At 41.7% G+C, this 21,841-nt stretch overlaps 1 protein-coding gene across 9 annotated transcripts in view; it reads left to right on the forward strand.

The window, feature by feature from the left end:
- The window catches only part of TNIK (TRAF2 and NCK interacting kinase), a 407,483-nt gene that overhangs the window by 338,950 nt on the left and 46,692 nt on the right, over positions 1-21,841 (forward strand). For 8 of the 9 annotated variants that reach the window (XM_059888605.1, XM_002684922.6, XM_059888630.1 and 5 more), the window contains 5 exons: positions 3,224-3,388; positions 7,186-7,425; positions 9,978-10,084; positions 18,855-19,018; positions 21,110-21,207. In XM_059888605.1, the coding sequence (XP_059744588.1) occupies positions 3,224-3,388; positions 7,186-7,425; positions 9,978-10,084; positions 18,855-19,018; positions 21,110-21,207 (774 nt within the window). The remainder of the gene's footprint in view (positions 1-3,223; positions 3,389-7,185; positions 7,426-9,977; positions 10,085-18,854; positions 19,019-21,109; positions 21,208-21,841) is intronic. The other variant, XM_059888620.1, reaches the window with a different exon arrangement.

The following is a 21,841-nucleotide window of genomic DNA, read 5'->3' on the forward strand; positions in this document are numbered from 1 at the left end:
TCTTCCTGAAGACTTTAGGACAAGATTTTCTTGAGACAGAGTAGCCTGATGCCTCACTGTTACACTTATACAGATTTTCAGATTCTTGGGACAAATTCCAACCCAGGAAATCTCATCACATTGGGTTCATCCTGAAATAATCTGCAGAGTGTAACAATAGATTATTCATACCATATATTTTACGATGGTAAAGACTGAAACATACTGATGGTAGGATTTAGTATGTAAACGAACTGAGAGAAGGCATAGGCAATGCTACTAGAAATACATTAGTGATATCCACACACAAATTGTGGTGCTGGAGAAGACTCTTAGGAGTCCTTTGGACAGCAAAGAGATCAAACCAGTCGATCCTAAAGGAAATCAACCCTGAATATTCATTGGTAGGTCTGTTGCTGAAGCTGAAGCTCCAATACTTTGGCCACCTGATGCGAAGAGCCAACTCACTGGAAAAGACCTTGATGCTGGGAAGGATTGAGGGCAGAAGGAGAAGGGGGTGACAGAGGATAAGATGGTTGGATGGTATCATCAACTCAGTGGACATGAGTTTGAGCAAGCTTAGGGAGATAGTGAAGGACAGGGAGGCCTGGTGTGCTGCAGTCCATGGTGTCGCTAAGAGTCAGGCATGACTTAGCAACTGAACAAAACGGTATCCACACATGACTAATCAGACCCATTAACTGCCTGGGAAAATCAGCATCCCCCTTTGTGCCCCACTCATTTCTAACAACGGTTTTAGGGCGTATGTGGCCCACGGTCCTATTAGAGACAAAGGTGCTTCCTTTCCTGGAGGTTTGTTGCTGGCAGTTGCCAAAAGAATTCTTCATCTCAAAAATGGTTTCCTTGTTCAATGGAGATCTTTGGGGACAGACTTTTCAGCTGTTGTTTTTAATGTACTGTTTCTAAATGTGGGTTTAAAACAATCTAAAGATATTTTATGGCTAAAAAAATAAGAATGGCAGGTATCTTAACTTCCTTACAATATTTGGTTTGTAAATATCTGGTAAGAAGTGGCTACAGTTTGGATAAACAATTATATATCTGAAGATGAATTGAACCTCTTGGATTTCTGACCTCAGACTGCAATGGTTTGAATATTGAGGGGTACCCATACATGTGATTTTTCTATTTAATGATCTTCCCTAGAAATAAGAAAATGACTAATACTTGACTAATTCCGGTGGTCTAGAAATAGTCATGGAGAAGGCAATGGCACCCCACTCCACTAATCTTGCCTGGAAAATCCCATGGATGGAGGAGCCTGGTGGGCTGCAGTCTTTGGGGTCGCTAAGAGTTGGACACGACTGAACGACTTCACTTTCACTTTTCACTTTCATGCATTGGAGAAAGAAATGGCAACCCACTCCAGTGTTCTTGCCTGGAGAATCCCAGGGATGGAGGAGCCTAGTGGGCTGCCATCTACGGGGTCGCACAGAGTCGGACACGACTGAAGCGACTTAGCAGTAGAAATAGTCATCTTCTTCTCAAAGAGTCTAGTATTTGGAAAAAACAATACGTTGCATGCCTTGGTCTCAGTTTATCTAGGGTTATCTTTGCAGGACTTTCTGTTTGTGTTCTCATCTCAAAGCTGGCTTTGTTCTTTCCTTTTGCTCAACACAATAGCTAAACAATTATTGCTGATGTAATACTTTTTACACACACATACTTCCACAAAGTATACATGTTCTGGTTTATATCCCTGGTTTTTTGCTGATTATCTTATTTGGTGTGTGGTAAGCTTCTGAGACATGGAATTTCAAAACCAAAGTCAACTGGATGTCAGTTGCACATACATGCACAGCCATGGCCAGGGAAGAGGTGTTCAGATGACTCTTGTGTAGAGGCAGAAGGGTGGTTTCCTCTACTGTAGCACATCTTAACATGTTAACATGTTTATAGTTAATTTGAGAGTTTTAAAAATAGACTTCGTGTATGAGACTGAGTCTGCCTCTAGGAATATTCAGAATAGGATGGGAAAGAAGAGCCCTTTTGACTTTTTATTTCAAATCAGGAAGTAAAATGAATAAAGGATCTTAGCTGTTACATACAAATATGTCTTGAGGACCCACATGTGGGTTCCGTAACAGGCTATTACAACACAAAGATAGTGAGTCAGCAGAAGAGAGTTAATGGGCATCAGGGTGGAATTATTGCCCCAGTGGGTTTGGAAATTACAACTGTCAAATTGACCCTGAAGAAATAAAGGACAGGACAAGGTGGATCTGGAGAAAAGTGCTAAGACCTTTTAAAGCTGTTGAAGATTTTAAGTCACGTCTTGCAGTGTACATTTTGTTTATCTACATTTTTATTTATAATTTGTCCTCTGCCACAGATTGTCTAAGGGTGACTTTTGCTTATAAAGATAGCCTTCCCGGGTCCTTTGAGCCTTCCCTGTGAAGCACTTCTGTTCAGTTATCTCCTCTGGGCTGAGAGAGACTCTGCAAAAAAAGGGAGTGACAAGGGAATGAAGTGTCCAGAGGGCTGGAGAGGAGAGGAGAAGCAAGAACAAGCGCCATGTGTGGAAATACAGGCAGGATAGAGGGAAGAGAGAGAGAGAGTGGAGTCCAGGCTGGAATGGCAAAAATGCAGCGGGGCAGTGCAGTTTAGGGAACAGGAAGGGAGACACCTGCAAAGAAAAGGCCCTCAAGAGAGAACAAAAAGATACAGGAAGTCAGTTTAAGACAAGCCATGCTCATTGAGCAAGACTCCCACTTGCCCATGAGTAGGGCGCAGGAAGCGATGGAGGGCGAGTGCGCTCGGCACATCCTCTTATCAGCCCTTCTGTGTTCTTCCCCGTCCTGTCTGATTTGTCAGCTCAAAGCAATTTTCTGTTTTCCCCAAACAATTGTAATACCTGACATAGTTGCCTCTCTCCCTGACTGAGCCCTGGATTTGTGACCAGTCAACAGGAGAGTGCTCCAGCTGATGCATGAGAAACTCTTAAAAAGCAGGTCCCAAATTCTCAGCCAATAGAGTAGCACGAGATAATGGGCAATGGAAGGGTGAGGCCTTAAGTATTCTATGTGTTTTCCATGCTGTTATTTACTCTGACAGAAAAGAGCTTTCTGCAGATTTTTGATGCAGAGCAGATAGAGCTTCGACTTTCTAAAATGATTTGATTGGAGGGATGCAAAATGGCTGTGCAGGTGACTACACAAAATCCTGACTAGGAAATAAATCAGCTTCTATCCATTGAAGCACTTCTTTTTTGTTTGTTTTCTAGGTAGAAGAACGGTCAAGGCTCAACCGGCAGAGTTCACCTGCCATGCCTCACAAGGTTGCCAACAGGATATCGGACCCCAACCTGCCCCCACGGTCGGAGTCCTTCAGCATCAGTGGGGTTCAGCCTGCTCGGACACCCCCCATGCTCAGATCAGTCGATCCCCAGGTACAGCGTCCCTTCATTCCACTGGGTTTTTCAACAAGGTGTACAATAAAGTCTAATAAAAGTAACAGGGAATAGTAACATGGATTTGGGTATCAGACCAGCCAAATCATGGCTTTTCCTATCAAATCTCTAGTAAGATAGGAGACCCCACTGAATGTGTAAGACAGAGGGAGAAGAGAGAAGGAAAAAAGCCCCATTCTTAGCTTTAAGCTAACTGCAAAGTCACTTCTTGGTAAATTGGCCTCTCAAGAGACCCATAGAAGCTCCTGCTAGTCCAGAACAGGCATCCTGTGAGTTGAAATTACCAAAGCTAAAATTTATGTAGACCTCTTTGTGACCCCATGGACTGTAGCCCACCAGGCTCCTCTGTCCATGAAATTCTCCAGTAAAAATATAGGAGTGGGTAGCCATTCCCTCCTCCAGGGATCAAACCCAGGTTTTTGGCATTGTAGGCAGATTCTTTACCACCTGAGCCACCAAGGAAGCTTGATGTGTCTATAAACTGTTACATTATCTTTTGTTCCTTGGAATTTTGACATGAGCCTGAAACTGGAAAAGTTAAATGGACTAGATGAAGTAAAATTGTGTTTTCTAAGCCAGTGGTTTTAAAAATGTGGTCCCTAGGGCAGCAGGATCAACATCACCCAGAAACTTGGTAGAAATGCAGATTCTCAGGCCCAACCCAGACTACTGATCAGCAACTCTAGGGGTGGGGCTGGAAGTCTGTAATTTAACAGCCTCCAGGTGATTCTGATACACTTTGACGTTTCAGAACCACTGTTTTAAGCTATTTGGAAAAGAAAAGATTTATTCACTTTTAGATAAGTGGGAAGTTTCTGGAAGTTTTAGAGGAATTTTTTAAATTGTGTATACCAAAAATGAAGTAGGAATTGAGATGTAGGATGAAATTTCATAAAAAAGAGGGGTTACACAGCAGTTCTCACCTAAACGTGTCAAGTTTCTTCCAGGTGCCCACCTGTGTCAACACTCCCACAGGTGTTCTGAGGGCACCTTTGATATATGTAATGCTATTGAACTGGAGTTTCAGAGCAGATGCAATCAAGAATTCTTGATTTTAAGTTTGCCTTTAGTATATGAGGTCCAAAATTCTTCAGTACTAGCCAAATTAGCTTATCTTGCCTTTTTTGTTTTTATTTGTATATAATGAGTTCAGGCCTAAGCATCCATGAGTTCAAAACACACAAAGTTTCTCTTTAAAAAACCCCACTTTGACTTTTTAGGAAAGTTTTTCCCTATAAAAGGAGAGAGTAGAGAGAAAACTTAAGAAACTACGTGAAAGTGACTAGGAAATGAAACTGTTGATATCCTGTGACAGACAGCTAATTGAATTAAGCGTTCTTCAGGAGCTTCAGTTTTTGTTTTTGTTTAAGGGACTCTTTCAAAGTAGGTTTGTGTTTTGTACTGCATATTCTTTAAGTTTATTTTATTCAAGTATAGTCGATTTACAATGTTGTGTTAGTTTCTGCTATACAGCAATATGATTCAGTTACACATATATATACACATTCTTTTCCAGTCTTTTCCACTCTGATTTATCACAGGGTATTGAGTGTAGTTCCCTGTGTTATACGGTAGGACCTTGTTATTTTTGCATTCTATATACAATAGTTTGTATCTGCTAATCCCAAACTCCCAGTCCATCCCTTCCCCACCCCCTCCTCTTGGCAATGACAGGTCTGTTCTTATGTCTGTGAGTCTGCTTTGTAGATAAGTTCATTTATGGCATATTTTAAGTTCCACATAGAAGTGTTACCATATGGTATTTATCTTTCTCTGCTTGATTTACTTTACTTAGTGTAATGACCTCTGAGTCCATCCGTGCTCCTGCAAATGGCAGTATTTCATTCTTTTTTATAGCTGAGTTGTATTCCACTGTGTATGTGTGTGTGCGCGTTTGCGTGTGTATGTATACGTATACATACATACCACATTTTCTTTATTCATTTATCAGTGGACATTTTGCTTCTTTCCATGTCTTGGCTATTGCAAATCATGCTTTTATGAACACTGAGGTACCTATTTGCAAGACAGGCTTTGTTTTTGTGTTAATGCTTAATATATTTAATGATATTTAGCCTTAATATGGACTTCCCTGGTGGCTCAGAGGTAAAGAATCCGCCTTTGATGCAGGAGATGCAGGTTCGATCCCTGGGTCAGGAAGATCCCCTGGAGAAGGAAAAGGCAACCCACTCCAGTATTCTTGCCAGGAAATTGCCTGACAGAGGAGCCTGACAGGCTATAGTCCTAGGGGTCGCAAAGAGTTGAACACAACTGAGCACACACCTGCACAACCTTAACATAACTTTGATTGGTTACAGTTCTGTTCTCGTTGCAGCATCACTCAACCGAAGTGGACTTTGAGGATGTCCTTGGAACCATAGTTAGCAACATTCCAGGCTCCCGAATCAAGAGGCTCTGAAGAGTCTGGGGCAAGGCTGCTCCAGAGATGAGACCTCAAGCGCGGGAGGAACAGGGCCAGGCTGGTGGAGGAGGGCTGTGGAGGTGTCCTCTAGCAGTCTGGGCACTGAGATTTCAGACCAAAGGGAGTTTGATAGGTGCCTGGTACAAAGCAAATACTAGATTGATGTTTATTGAATTAACAGTTTAATTTAGAAAATGCTCTAGATGTTTTCCCAGCCAGGATTGATTGACCACCTTCAATATGCCAGGCATGGTGCTAGACTCAGAGAGAGGAAGTCTGATGTGGCTCTTGTCTCCTGGGGGCTTCCCTGCACATTGGAGGAAAAGATAGGCTCACGTGAGCATGAACAAGGAAGTGTGAGGGGTGAAGGGTTCTCCGAACTGTAGGTGGTCATGATTTGTCTTAAAAAGCAACATTTCTACCTAAAGTCTGCATTTCTTCCCTGCATGAACGATATCAATACATGCCAAATTGTGAGACTTCCAACTCTAAAACAAACATCCTAGTGTTGTGAGATATATAATATCCTAGGTGGTAAGAGCCAGTTCACCAGAAAGCAGGATCACATAGCAGTTAGGCTGTGGAGTTACAACATGGGAACTAGAATTAGGCGTATGTGTAGGTTACAGTCCAGTCTCTGGCACATGTTAGCTGTGAAATCTAGGTTGTCATTTACCTTCTCTATACCTTAAATTCTCATGGGTAAAATGAGAAGAATAATTGTGTCCAGCTCATGGTATTTAATGAGTTTATAGGAAGAAAGATGTTGAGAGCGATTCTTGTTTCACAGAGCACTCTCTGAAGTCCAAGTTAGGAGGTTGAAAGGAGGAAGTTTGTATGATCAGAAGTGCTTGTAAATGTATTGCTGGCCAATAAATGTTCACTGAAATCATTATTATCATGACACTTATTTCACTGACTTCTTATCAGTCCCAAGTCCATCGTTTAACTCTTTGCCAGCAAGTCTGGTCCAGCCCTCCAGCTCTAAAATAGGAAATTTAGGAGAGCTTTGAAAAGCATGCTGCAAAGAGCTTCTATGGGCTCCATGTGCTCTGATTCTTTCTCCCTAAAATTTTATCCTCCCTTCCCATGAGATCCTAGTTGATCTGCATTTCCCTGGTGACTCAGACAGTAAAGAATCTGCCTGCAATGCAGGAGACCCAGGTTTGATCCCTGGGTCAGGAAGATCCCCTGGAGAAGGGGATGGCCACTCCAGAAATCACTGCCTAGAGAATCCCGTGGACAGAGGATCCTGGCGGGCTACAGTCCCTGGGGTCACAAAGAGTCGGACACAAGTGAGCAACTACTACTAGTACTTGTAATAATGCTGCTGTGATGTTGGTTTGATGCTTAGATCCCGCATCTGGTAGCAGTGAAATCCCAGGGACCTGCCCTGACCGCCTCCCAGTCAGTGCATGAGCAGCCCACGAAGGGCCTGTCTGGGTTTCAGGAGGCTCTGAATGTGAGCTCTCACCGCGTCGAGATGCCACGCCAGAACTCAGATCCCACCTCTGAAAACCCACCTCTCCCCACTCGCATTGAGAAGTTTGACCGAAGCTCTTGGTTACGACAGGAAGAAGACATTCCACCAAAGGTAACATTACTGGAGTTCTTATCGTCATCTCTATCATTGTCATCAACGTTTATTATTACTATTACTGTTACCATTATTATTACCCCTGTTGCAGACCATTCATAGCACCAAAGAACATGATAACACAGCACCGTCCCTTCTAATTTGTGTTCGTCCCTCCTCATTCCCAGGCTAAGACTTGGCTTGTCATTCATCATCTCTGATCTCCATTTTCCCCAGAGAACGGAGGCTCTGGTAGGCTGAAGGACTTGAAAGCATATATCCTGTATCCAGAATTAGAACTCCCAACCCCAAGCCTTCCAAACTATTCATTAATACTATCCATCTTGAGAAATAGAATAATAATGGATATTCTCGTTGATGACTTAATCTATACCTAGACAAATTTAAAATTTCCAGATTAAAAAGTAAAGAACTTGTTTATTTCTATTTTGGATAGCACAAAGTGAAACCACATCACAGGTGTTCAGAAAATAGTAATGCTCTTAGAATATGTTAGTTGGTTCCACTAAGGAAAGCTCCCTCTAGGCCAGGTTGTACTGAGGATTAAATTGTAGGGTGAAATGACCAATTGTTCCACTGGCTTGGTTCCATTTGTTTTTGTTTTTGCCTATACCAAGCTGTTATACATTCCAAATGTCCTAACACATGGCTGTGCATCTCACTACAGACAACCTGAAGTATTTCAAAACACTGGAGAAATGTTGCATCAGATTCTTCCTGGTTCAGGATTCCCTTTCTCCTGAACTTAGCTGAGGAGCCGGGATAAATGGAATGCCTCGCAGTTTCCATAGATCCATACCATTATTGATTCCAGAAAAAAAAAATAGTACTTTTTATCCAAATGTTTTCAAATATTTTTCCTCATCTTCCTCTCAAAAAACTTTCCATGATTTTGCAAATGAAATTGGCTGATAGGTGGCTTTTTTGTTGTTCTCGTCTTGGGGATGGCATCAGGCAAGGTTGTTTATGGAGCAAAGTTCAATCTGAAAAACAGGATGGGAAGAGGAGCAGACAGGAGAGCTGGGGAGACATTTGAGGTCATTGGTCCATTCTCTTCAAACATGCAGGCACACATTTATAACTCTGGAAGAAAAACTTTAGATCAATACAAAGGTTTTAGGTTTTAATGATTCATTAGACCCTCTCGACAACTATTTCAGGTGACCAAATACAAAAGGAAAAATAGCAGTAATATTTAACTGAGCAGGTGGGAGCACTGATTTGGTCATTCTGTGTCACTTCACTGACTCGTCTTTCTAGGTCTTTATCTTAAAATGTTTTATAATAACCAAGAAAACTTGTATTCATTGTAAATATTCTTTAATATATTAAGCAATAATATCAAAACAAAGCATAATTTTAAAATATCTAGTACAAAATATCAGATTGGTCAGAAAGATCGTTCTGTTAATAGATATATTATTCAATGATGTTCTTGGTGAAAATGAAAAAAAGTTTGTCTTACTTTTACTTTTAGAACCAAATGAACTTTTTGGCCAACCCAATATAAATCCACTTTAAAAGGACCTCCAAAAAAGAAACATCAAAGCACCCGAAGAATGTTTAGCCCACCTAGCTGTCACATTTTCATTTCTTGGTCACTTTTCATAAAATTTCTCCTCTGCTCTCCCCTCAAGTTGAACTCCTTTGGTGCACTTAACAGTATTCAATTTCATTAGAAAATGTGGCATACTTGAATTTACCTAATCCCTTGACCAATAACCTAATGATACAATTTCCTACTGTACTTCACAGTCTAACTGGTACTCACATAGTTTTTTGAAGACCTTCCAGCAGTTTCATTATTAATCCTATTTTTTTATTACATTTGCAAATTGACCTCCCGAAGCACAGTGTTAGGAGTTTGTTTTGAATTAGCAATTGCAAGTTGGTTAGTAAGTGGAAACATTTAGGACCTATTGCAGTCATTTCTCTGAGCTCACTGAGCTTATGTCCCAAGTTCTGTCTGATACCCTAGTTTCTCACCAGATTTCATAGTTTCCTTATCTGTTTATCAGTTGTGCTGTGAGTTAAAAATGGAATTCCATTTATCTGGATGACCGTCATCAGATGCAGTTTCCAATGGCCAACTGAATTCATGATACCCCAAAGAAATTTCTGGTATCCACCACTCTTGTGCCAGCAAAGGAGGGCAATTATTTTAGCCCTGTATGTCAAAGTAATTCACTTGCTCTGTTTCTAAATTTGTTTTTAACATTGAAGGCAGTACTCATTAGTGGTTGCTAAAATGTGCCTTTCCTTTGATTTTGTATAGGGAGTTAAGTATTTCTTTGAGGTGTTTCTTTTTTTTTTATTATTTATTCTGAACTTTTATTTCCATTCTACTGGTTCATATGTCTATCGTTATGCCAGTATCATGCTATTTTGATTACTATAGCTTTGTAATAAGTTTTAGAGATGTTTCTTTCCTGTTTCTGGTCATTCCATGTCTCCTGGCGGCTCTTAGGAAAGGAATAGGCTGCATTTCAGGCAGTACCACATGGAAGTTATTTTATGGAAAATATTGCTGAATTCTGGTTTCCTTTCAGGTGCCTCAAAGAACAACTTCTATATCCCCAGCATTAGCAAGGAAGAATTCTCCTGGAAATGGTAGTGCTCTGGGACCCAGACTAGGATCTCAACCCATCAGAGCAAGGTAAGGGAAGGGAGATGGATAAGGTGAAGGGAAGAGCCCCACCTGCCATTGCCATTATTGCTTTCCTAAAAAACTGTCTTTGTTCTTTTTTCCCTTCTGAGGCATGTTGACTGGCCACCCGGACTGTAAATTTTGGTGGGCCAGAGGCAAGTCCTTTATTTCTTCAGTAGCCTTTCACAGACACCAGTGCGTAGTGTGGGCTCATACATGAACGAGCAAATGAATCACAGAATCAATGCAGAAGCCAATCTGGCTTACCTTATTTGGCAGGTTTTCAAATGTGGGGGTAAAACTACAAATAAAGTCTGGGTGTGGTACCCCTGACCATTAACCTCAAAGACCCTTTGATGAAGCCAGCCAAACAAAGTGGCCTGATCTGAGATGATTTTTAGCATCAGGTCAAGAAACGTGCCCTGTTGCTCTGTAGTAACCTAAACAGAAAGGAAATCCAGGGAAGACAGTGTATATGTGTGTATGTGTGACTGATTCACTTTGCTATACAGTAGAAATTAACACAACATGTAAAGTACTCCAATTTACACATGTACACCCGTGGTGGATCCATGTATGGCAAAACCACCACAATATTGTAAAGTAATTAGCCTCCACTTAAATAAATTTATATTAAAAAATAATAATAATAAATTTTTTAAAAAGAAAGAAATGTGCCCTGAGGACTATTGAGACAGTAGAAAGTAACTAGCAAAGAGAACTTCCCTGGTGGTACAGTGGTTAAGAATCAGCCTGCCAATGCAGGGGACCCAGGTTCAATGCCATACCTGGTCTGGAAAGATTCCACATGCCTTGGGGCACCTAAGCCCATGCACCACAACTACGGAGCCTGTGTTCTAGAGACTGTGAGCCACAACTGTGGAAGCCTGCAGGCCTGGACCCCACGCTCCACAACAAGAGAAGCTACCACAGTGGGAAGCCCGTGCTCACCGCAACTAGAAAGAGCCCCGGCAAAGCAATGAGGACCCAACACAGCCAAAAAGAAAGAAAGAAAGAAAATGATCGGCAAAGAAATGCTATAGTGACCAGCTGCAGAGCTGTCCTAGTTTGGCAAATTGCAGAAGGACTAGTTCTCACGAGGAAGTCATCTCTGGCATTATGGAGTATCACTGAAATACAGTGATGCTCCCACTGTTGCTCTTCGCTCTTCTGGAATTTTTTACCAACCGTGTATATTCCTACAATCAGGAAGTTGCATCCACCTACTGGTGGGTGTAGAGATCTGAAGAGAAGCTGGAAAATAAACAATATCCTTACAGTATCAGAGCAGATTTTATGGGGTAACAGATGCTGTTTGGTGCTGTCGTTCATCAAACTCCCCTCACATGTTTCACGAGTACACTCCTTTTTAGGATCAGCTGAAATAGCAAATGGCCTCTGTTGAGACTATAAAAAGGAACTTAGGGGTACTGTTTTATTCTTCATTGTGTTCATAAGAGGACAGTCTCTTGCTAGTCAAAGAGAAAGAGAGACTGGAAATGAAGGTTATGACTATTTGTACAGATCCTAAAATATGGAATGCTATGAAAAGCCTTAGGAAGGGGTCAGTCTGTAAATAAGACAGAACCGTACTAAGATCATTCATCTCTGGAGGGCAAAGAAGCTAGCGCATTCTGAGTGGAGTTGCCAGTTGCAGAAGCTCTGAATGAGCCATTTTTGTCCAGCAGCTTGTCAGGTTCACGCTGAGCTGGTGTTGTGAGCAGGACTGAGCACACCTGGTGTGGACTGTGACCAGGGAGCGAAAGGAATGTGAGGCTGGATTGCCAGCCTGAACTTTACCAGGCCTCCTCTCCAAGCGATAATAAGCCTCCAGTTATCAGGGCTTCTTGCTCCTTTGAACTCTGCCTTCTAGGCTGTGTTCATGAGATAAGTCGTTTAGAATTTTAGTTTCCGTACATCAAGCATCATTTCAACTTTAAGTCTTTTTCCCTCTATCAACCCAAAAGAAAGAGAATTGTCTTTCTCTAGTCAAATAAAAAGCAGTCCTTTGTTCCCTCTGAAATACTAATTCAATGACATTAAGGCTCCAAAATAACTGATAAATTGTCATGCATGCATGCTCAGTCGCTTCAGTTGTGTCCAGCTCTTTGCGACCCCATGAACTAGAGCCTGCCAGTCTCCTCTGTCCATGGGATTCTCCAGGCAAGAATACTGGAATGGGTTGCCATGCCCTCCAACAGGGGATCTTCCCGACCCAGGGATCAAACCCAAGTCCCCTGCATTGCAGGTGCATTCTTTACCTGCTGAGCCACCAGGGAAGCCCAATAAATGGTCAGTGGCTTGCAAAACATGTGCTTTTCCCTTGGAACTTCTTAAACATTGTATTTTGTCCAAAGAAAGGAGATCTTGTGAATACAGCTAACATTTTTCTGCTTACAGAGAAGGTAGGGAGGAAATGAACTTAGCGGTAATAATTATTTACCTGCAATGAAAATCAAAAGCATTGCGGGGGAGGGGGGATGGAGAATCCCCATCTCTGCCATGTAGAACAATCCTGCTTCTTTCTATTACATATCTCTAAGTGACCAGCCCTTAAAGATGTGACACAGACTCTGCAGCTCTAGATTGAATTGCATTTTGAAACGTTTCGGGATTTGGTGTATTTATTGTGCTAGAGATGGCTTTAGTTCACCTCTGTTGTATAATAAAACATGCCAAGATGTGGTGGCTTGAAACAGTAACTATTTATGATTTCTCACCATTCTATGGCTTGACTTCAACATTGTCCTGCTGGTCTCACCTGAGCTGGCTTACGCAGCTGCACTGCAGTGACGGGTCAGCTGTACCTTCTTGGGGTTTTTCATCCCCAGCTTCTTGACTGTTTGGGGATTGCAGGACAGCCTCTCAAGAGGGAAAAGCCCAGTGCACAATTGGAGGAGAATTGCTTTACAATGTTGTGTTAGTTTCTGCTGTGCAACAGTATGAATCGGCTATATGTGTACATATGTCACCTCCCTCCCTCCCCTGTCCGTCATCACAGACCACGGAGCTGCTTCTTACTGGCTATGTGTTTTACACATGGTAGTGTCTATATTTTAGTGCTACTCCTTATTTCAGCCCACCCTTCCTTCTTCCCTCCCCCATGTCCACATGACATGTCCATCCTCTACATCTGCATCTCTCTTCCTACCCTGAAATAGTTTCACCTGCACCATTTCTCTAGATTGCATACATACATGTTAATATACAATATTTTTTTTTCTCTTTTTGACTTAGTTCACTTTGTATAACAGACTCTAGGTCCATCCACATCAGTACAGATGATCCAATTTTGTTCCTGTTTATAGCTGAGTCATATTCCCTTGTATATATGTCCATATCTTCTTTACCTGTTCATCTGTTGATGGACATTTAGGTTGCTTCCATGTCCCGGCTGTTGCAAATACAGCACTTTTGAAGCTTTTGTTTCCATCATCTTTGCTAATGATGTGATTCACCAGTGGTGAGGGGTGGGGGGATTACTGTGATAAGACAGAGATTGTCCTATTTTCTACTGGTTCTAATAAAGTCCTTATAGATTTTTTGGTACCATTTGTCAGATAACTGCCCATTCATAAAGCCACAAAAAGGTTGCTTTTAAATATTTTTGTCCTTTGCAATACCGTATGGATTCCCAAATGCCTTATACTGTCAAGGTGAACTGGTGAGTTTAAATTATGATTTGATTTGTTCATTTTTTAAATTTCTGTTTTAAAACCTCCCATGCATTTTAACATTTAACTTTGATTCATGTGTTCTTTTAAAACAAATTAAAATTTGATTAAGCGGATACATTCAGAGTATGAAAATTTTTTAATTAATCCAATAATACCCAGTCAAAACCGAATGACTGAATGCTTAATTTCAAAAAAAATGATTCTCTGGCCTATCCCAAACCTACCTGCTTATGGCTGGTTTGTTCTCATTGGCTGTGTCATCAGAGAACAAAGGAAAAAGAATGTGGGCAGGCAGCCAGTTAATTATAGACTTGGCCCATCAAGAAATCACTTTGTAATCTTAATTTTCTGTTTAGACTTTTTAATGTGATTCAAGTAAATGGAATAATTTTCTTTTTACTGTGTGTTTTATAAACCAAACAGCATTGTCTGCAGTATGTCAAATGTCTGAACCAAAAGTTAGCATTTAAAGAAATCTATATGAATGTTTTCAAGTTTTTACATATTTGGATCTGAATAGGATTGGTTAATACATAAAAACACAGGAAATCTATTATTTCATGGAATTGTTCTGAAATTGATCCCCTCTAAGAGCATTTATCTCAGGCACCTTGGCCCCAAGGCCGGATCAGGTGGCACCATAGTAAGGAAGAGAGGAACATGGCAGTGTGACATTTTCTCAAAACACTCATATTTTACCAAAAAAAATAAATGAGGTAGAAAAGGCATTTAAAAATTTTCCCTATTTCTATGTGTGATTACATAGAAACTAAACACTTCTTTCAGACTCCAGCAGCAAAAATAGCAACCTATTAAGATCAGTACCCACACTGGTTAGCTCCAGTGGGGGGATGGGGGGAATAGACTTGTGCTAATGAAGCCCAGATCAGGGGTTTAATGCTCATGGGATCCAATTGGCTTCACACCAAAAGAGGCCTGAGCCCCAGTCAGAGACGCAGGCTCATTCCAGCTGGTTCTGCTGATGCCCTGGCACCTCTGTCATCCCAGGACAGCCCTGGCCCAGGTTTTATCATCTAACGTGGCCACAACCTCCTCCCTGGTCAGCCTGCCTCTGTCCTGACCAGTCATTCATAAGCCGGCCCTGGGAGGCCCGTGTTTTCTGCCTGGCTTTAAGAGAATTGCTATAGAAGCTTCCTATCGCAGGGTTTCCTACACAGACTTGGTACTCAGCCAGGATGGTGTCATCTTTATACCAAGGAGCCCCAGGAAAACCCAGGTCTGTGTCTTTGCTCAGACTGTTCCCCTAGCCTCGCTGCTCACCCCTCTGAAGTTTAATCAAGTCCTTTCTCTTTCCCAACACCAGCACCAACCACTCCAGGCTGCATTACACTGCATTCCCCAGATGCTGCTACCGTTTACAGATGCTCGCACAGCGTGTAGAGTTTTGCCTTGCTGGCTGTGGGCTCCACTGCATGTCTCATTGCTACGATTATGTTGTAACTTGACTGTCTGTCCTGTGACCTCGGCTCTCCTCCATCCCTCATGGTCTCACAAAGGCAGGTGTTTAAGGAAAGGTTTTGGCTAAATGATCAAAGAAGTACTGCATTCGAGCAAAGAGCTGGATCCTGCTACCACACGGCAACAACCAGGCAAAGTCCTCGGAGCTCATAGAACTCCATTCTCTCAATAGTTGTTTTTTTTGTCATACAGAGAACATTACATCTCTACAAAATGAGAACAGCCACCAAGAAACCTTATCCTTAATGTGTAATTAAAAAAAATTTTTTTAGAATTTATTAATTATACATAAATAATTCCTGACCACTACTGTTTAATGAAAAGAGAACAGTAGGGAAGAAGTTATTATTTAGGAATTTAAATAGGATTATTTTTTGGAAAAAATTAAATATTGGAAATGTGAGATGTTGCAGAATTAGCATTCATTTATCGTGCTATTCTACTTAGAATATTATATTAGATATACTATAGATATTTAGATATCTAAATATTATTATGGATAATCTAATAATATCTAATTATTATCTAGATAATAATTAGATATTCTCCAAATAGGAGGGAAGTTTTTTCTCTTATGGATCCAAATCTATCTCAATCAATTAAATGCTAATTACTACCCAAAGGAGTGCCATAAAAATACCAAGAATTTTGAAAGTTTTCCTGAAGTTTACCGACACTTTTTCCTGCAGTCAATTTTTACTGCTGGGTTGACTTAGCCACCCCTTTACTGTAAAAAAATTGAAAGGTGAATATTGTTATAAAAATCTACATTTATATTATCAAAATTAATAAATCATGATGATATGTTTACATTTTCCAGAATCACCAGCCATCTCTTCCACTAACCCAATGTTTAAGGATTTTTGTAATTCAGCCAAATATTTTTGTTTTCAGAAAGAAATTATTTGGTTTAGTTGCTGCCATAACAATGCTATTTTGTGGCCAGATTTTCACGGGCCAAACTGCAAGTGTCTCAAGGGAGGGGGCCATATTATTTTCACATTTACATGTGAAGCATCTGACACCCAACACAGCACAGAGTGCCTGGTTCCCACTTGATATTCTTAAAATGGGCAGAGAAAAATGAAAGCATAGTATTACATTTTAATGTGATAGCTCACTGCATGAAAATAATAGCACCATGACGACTCTGTTAGTGAAATTCTGTTTGGGGAACTGAAGACAATGAAATCGTGGAGGAGCCTATGTTTCTCCCTTGGCAGGTGGATGGCAGTGGATAGGATCTTTGAATTTCAGATCTCACTAAATTACCACTTAGGCCCAGCAGTACAGAAGTCTAGAGGAAAAAATGGAGAGGTCTATGGCTTATAACGGAGAAGGCAATGGCAGCCCACTCCAGTACTCTTGCCTGGAAAATCCCATGGATGGAGGAGCCTGGTAGGCTGCAGTCCATGGGGTCGCTAAGAGTCAGTCGGACACGACTGAGCGACTTCACTTTCACTTTTCACTTTCATGCGTTGGAGAAGGACATGGCAACCCACTCCAGTGTTCTTGCCTGGAGAATCCCAGGGACGGGGGAGCCTGGTGGGCTGCTGTCTCTGGGGTCGCACAGAGTCGGACACGACTGAAGCAACTTAGCAGCAGCAGCAGCAGCATGGCTTATAAATTTGAAAGGAAGAGCTTAGAAGAAACTTGGAAAATACTGCTTATTTTTATAACAAAATCCTAAAATCCTCTCAGTCTCCTCCCACCACCACTGCTCAGTGGCCTCCTCGCCTCTGCACCCCCTGTGGTCACCAAAAGTGGCCTTGGAGTCTGCTTCATGTTCCCATATTGCCCTGCGCTCACTGCAGGCACAGCATGAACAAAGACCGCTGTGTGTGTCTGGCGACACTGGCAGAAGACACGAGCTGGATCTTGTTCATTACTGTATCTCAAAGGTCTGACCCAGTGCCCGGTATAGACCAGCTGAGTGAATGAATAAATGCACTATTTTGGGAGTAGTAAAGATGTGAGAGTGAATAATAGAGTAGCGTTTATAACCAGTGGGGGCTTTTAGCCTGCCAATAGATAAACACTGTTCTTGGGTTTAGCACTTAATAATTATTTTCAAACATTCTTCCCTTTGGTAATAGCCAAGGTATATAAAGATTTCCTGCAAGAAATTTAAAAATGCAAAGATACCACTAGCTATGTGAGCTGAGAACTTAGGTAATTCACAGAAGAGGAATTCTGAATAACAAATAAATGTGAATAAAAATTATTCTACCTCAACAGTAATTTTTAAAAACTGCATTAAAACAGCAAAATATAATTTTTTGCAAGTTAGTTAGCTGTTCATAATAAAGACTGGTAAGAATTCAATGAGATGGATAGTCTCATACACTGTGGTGAAAACCTGCTGTGTGTTTATATGTTCACATACATATATATGTGCACATGCATACCCCAGTTCATGCCCCTCCACCCAAGAATTCCAATTCCCCGAGAGATGTGAGTGAATATTTGTTTGCCTCTAGATGTTTATTTCAGTATTATGTGTCCCAGCAATATGTTGGAAGCACCTAATAACAAAAGAATGATTGAACTAATTCACCTATATAATGGACTACTATGCAGCCATTCGGAGAAGGCAATGGCATTCCACTGCAGTACTCTTGCCTGGAAAATCCCATGGACAGAGGAGCCCGGCGGGCTACAGTCCATGGGGTCTCGAAGAGTCAGACATGACTGAGCGACTTCACTTTCACTTTTCACTTTCATTCACTGAAGGAAATGGCAACCCACTCCAGTGTTCTTGCCTGGAGAATCCCAGGGATGGGGGAGCCTGGTGGGCTGCCATCTATGGGGTCACACAGAGTCAGAGACGACTGAAGTGACTTAGCAGTAGCAGCAGCATGCAGCCATTATTGTTTTTAGAAGTGTTAGAAGTTGCTCAAAGGCAGTCAAAGGGGGAAAAAAGCAATATGCAAAGTTGAATACACAGTGTGCTTCCATACATTCAAAAGAAAAAAGACTAGAAGCGGGCTTCCCTGGTTGTCCAGTGGTTAAGAATCTGCCTGCCAATACAGGGGACACAAGTTTGAGCCCTGGTCTGGGAAGATCCCACTTGCCACGGGGCAACTAAACCTTTGAGCTACAACTCACTGAAGCCCACTCTCCCTGGAGCCCGTGCTCTGCAGCTAGAGAAAGCCCGCACGCAGCAACAAAGACCCAGTGCAGGCAAAAATAAATAATTTTTTTTCCCCTAAGACTAGAAGATAATATGTCATCCAGTAAAAGACAGTTGAATATCTCTTGATTCAGAGATGGCATGCATTGCTCCCTTGTTTTTATCTTTTAATATTCTCTACTGTTTTACAATGAGCATAGGAAAAGAGGTTTCAGAGCCAGCCTCCTTTGAAGATTCACCATTTCAGAGCTAATATGTTTGATGTGAGATTACCCAAGAGTTGGGTCAAGAATTCATCCTGTCCGGATGTGGAATCTGGCCAGGAGCTCCACAGAAGACAGCATGACTGTCATTAACATTGACCCCTTTAATGCAAGGTCACATAGGCACTGTCCTCATCCCTTTGTACGGGGGGTGGGACTGGACTACACTTGTGTCTACCAGCGGCCAGTTGTTGAGAACGTAAGCCCCGTGCATCGCTTCCCTACAGCAACCCCGACCTGCGGAGAACCGAGCCCGTCTTGGAGAGCCCCTTGCAGAGGACGAGCAGTGGCAGTTCTTCCAGCTCCAGCACCCCCAGCTCCCAGCCCAGCTCCCAAGGAGGCTCTCAGCCTGGGTCACAAGCAGGATCCAGCGAGCGGACCCGGGTTCGAGGTAAAGCTTTCCCCTGCCTTTCCAGGACGGCTTCTCTGGACAAGGCATCAGATTACTTCCTGACTTCTGTGACTCCTGGTCCTGGTGTGGCCACCACTGTGTGATGCCGAAAAGCCCCTTAACTCCACTCGGCTTCAGTCTCCTTAGGGCAGTGGGCCACCATCCCCAGTCACGTGTGTGACATCAGTGTGGACCCAATCCTTTCTAATTGCAGATACCAGAATTCTCCAGGGAGATGGCAGAATACTGAGATGAGATGGTCTCATTTGAAAATGTAGTCATCAGACAGCTCAGTTTCCATTTCTGTTTGATTGCTTAGTTCGAGTTCCATGACCCACAAGTATCCTCTTCCCCTTATGTCAACAGTGTTCAGAATACAAGGTATTTCTCAAACTAAACGTTAATAAAGGCTAATGTAGAATAAATATGCACTGGAGAGAAGATATAAAATCTTTGACTTTAAAAAATATACTTGACCCTTCTGGTTATTCCTATTAGTGAGGTAAAAATTAACCTCTCTGACCATTTAATTCAAGTCATCCTTCATTGTTTAGATTTCAGTAATGAGGAAGCTTGTGAAAAACATTAATGTGTCCAGCTAATTATACATGACAACCTATTGTTTCTAGCTAATCAAAATGTACCCTTTCTGCATAAACCTTCTTCAGAAGATAATTTTGCTTCCAAGTAATGAAGGCTGGGATTTTTTTAAGTGCAATTTGAAAACACTTAATACTCTGCCTGATGAAAAGCACCAGTTCTTTATTCTTTCTTAGCCTCTTCATTAGACACAATCATTCTTTACCTCCTAATTTTTTTTAAGTAAACTCACTGTATGTCTATTTGGCAAAACTAATACAATTATGTAAAGTTTAAAAATAAAATTAAAAAAAAAAAGAAAGAAAAGGTGAATGTCAGACATACTGTGCTGTGTCTCTGAACTGGGGTGGGACTGGCCTGCAGCTGCCTCTTCTTAAAATCTTCTGACATCCATGACAACCCAGAACTGTGTAGGCTTCTGTTGCTTTGATCCAGATATAGACTTACTAACTTTAGAAAAGTGCCATTCTCTTACCTTTTTTTCTGTTCATGTAAAATACTATGTTTCATTAGAGCAAATGCTAAAGAAAATCCAAACTTAAGCATATCATTTGAATTCTCTGATCTGGTTCAGGTTCAATTCTTAACTTCTTCCCTTTGACCTCTAGTTTTTCTGGGTTAAAAGCTAGTGTGTCTTACCCTGCTGTGTCCCTACCCAGGAAAAACCACTTTGAAACCAAACCAAAGAGTATCTCCCACCTGAGATTGCTTCTTCTCTAACCTGTAAGCTCATAAATCAGAGAGATGCTCTTCACTCTGTAGCAGCCCTCCCCCAACCCTTGCTCTATTCCAGGGCACATCCCCTTTATCACCAAACTGTCCTTCCCTGCCTCACCTCATTCTTTCTTCCTTAAAGGACCCAGACAACTAACTCATCCTCCCCTCCCCCTGGCCCATTTAAAAATCATTCCCCCAAGTAAAACAAGTTTCTTTTTTTCCACAGCATTTCATCAAAATCACTTATCCTGATGGGTAAGTGGTAAAAGAAAAACTCAAACATAGAATAACTCAGACGCTGGTTTAACATGATAATTGAGAATAGGACTTTGAAAAATCAGACAGAATCCCAGCTCTGCCCATAATTTCAGTGTGACCTTGGGCTAGTTGTGTTACTTCTCTGTTTTCAACTGTGAAATAGGAAACCAGTGTCACGCCATTGGGTTACAGCAAGGATTCAGTGAGACAATTGACATTAAAAGGTGTTTAGCACTAACCATGGCACGACACTGATGCTCAGTAAATGGTGGCGCTTGCTAGTTTTTCCTTTTTTTTTAGTTTTTCCTATTGTTCCTAGTGACTTCCAGGTGACAAGCCTAAATGTGTATGGCTGATTTTGTTTGCCTGAACATTTACTGTTTTTTCACAGATGTGCTTGAGGATTTGTCTGAGTGAGTGAGGTGTCCGATGAGTCATCTCAAGGATGACTCACCACAGAACTCCAGCACCTTCTGATGGTCATTATCTTTCTTGGCCCTCTGTTCTTTCCTCTAGCCAACAGTAAGTCGGAAGGATCACCTGTGCTCCCCCATGAGCCCTCCAAGGTGAAACCAGAAGAATCCAGGGAAATTACCCGACCAAGTCGCCCAGCTGTGAGTGCTTTTTTCTCAAAAGAGCTTTGAGCTCTTTTCATTCACCAGAGAACCCACGGGGTAAAGTAGTTGGGGATGCGCTCATGACTCTGAATGTTGAGTTTATTAAGAACAGGTGCTAGAAGCATCTGGAAGGAAGTCATACCTGATTAGGAAAGAACTGAACTGATTCAGGATTGCTTTTCTACCTTTGGATATTTTGCTGATCATTAGCACTATGTTTGGAGAAGGAAATGGCAACCCACTCCAGTATTCTTGCCTGGAGAATCCCAGGGACAGAGGAGCCTGGTGGGCTGCCACCTATGGGATCACACAGAGTCGGACACGACTGAAGCAACTTAGCAGCAGCAGCACTATGTTAGAAAGCATAACAGGAAGAGAAATAACTCCTATTATTCCATGATTTCTACTCAGCAGCTTTGGCAAAGAGATGTTGAAACTAGCAGTTAATATTTGGGCACTTTCTGTGGATTTCTCTTAAATATTCTGGCCTTTCCTCCACATTATTTTCCATATGAATTAATATTGCAACATTTCTGCTGCTCTGGGACTGTACTGTCTGGACCAAAACTTGATAAGCATGATCTCATAGAGGACCTGACAACCTGAAATCTAGCTTCATTGCTGTAACACA

The sequence above is a fragment of the Bos taurus genome, chromosome 1 (assembly GCF_002263795.3).
Source record: "Bos taurus isolate L1 Dominette 01449 registration number 42190680 breed Hereford chromosome 1, ARS-UCD2.0, whole genome shotgun sequence".
Classification (NCBI taxonomy): domain Eukaryota; kingdom Metazoa; phylum Chordata; class Mammalia; order Artiodactyla; family Bovidae; genus Bos; species Bos taurus.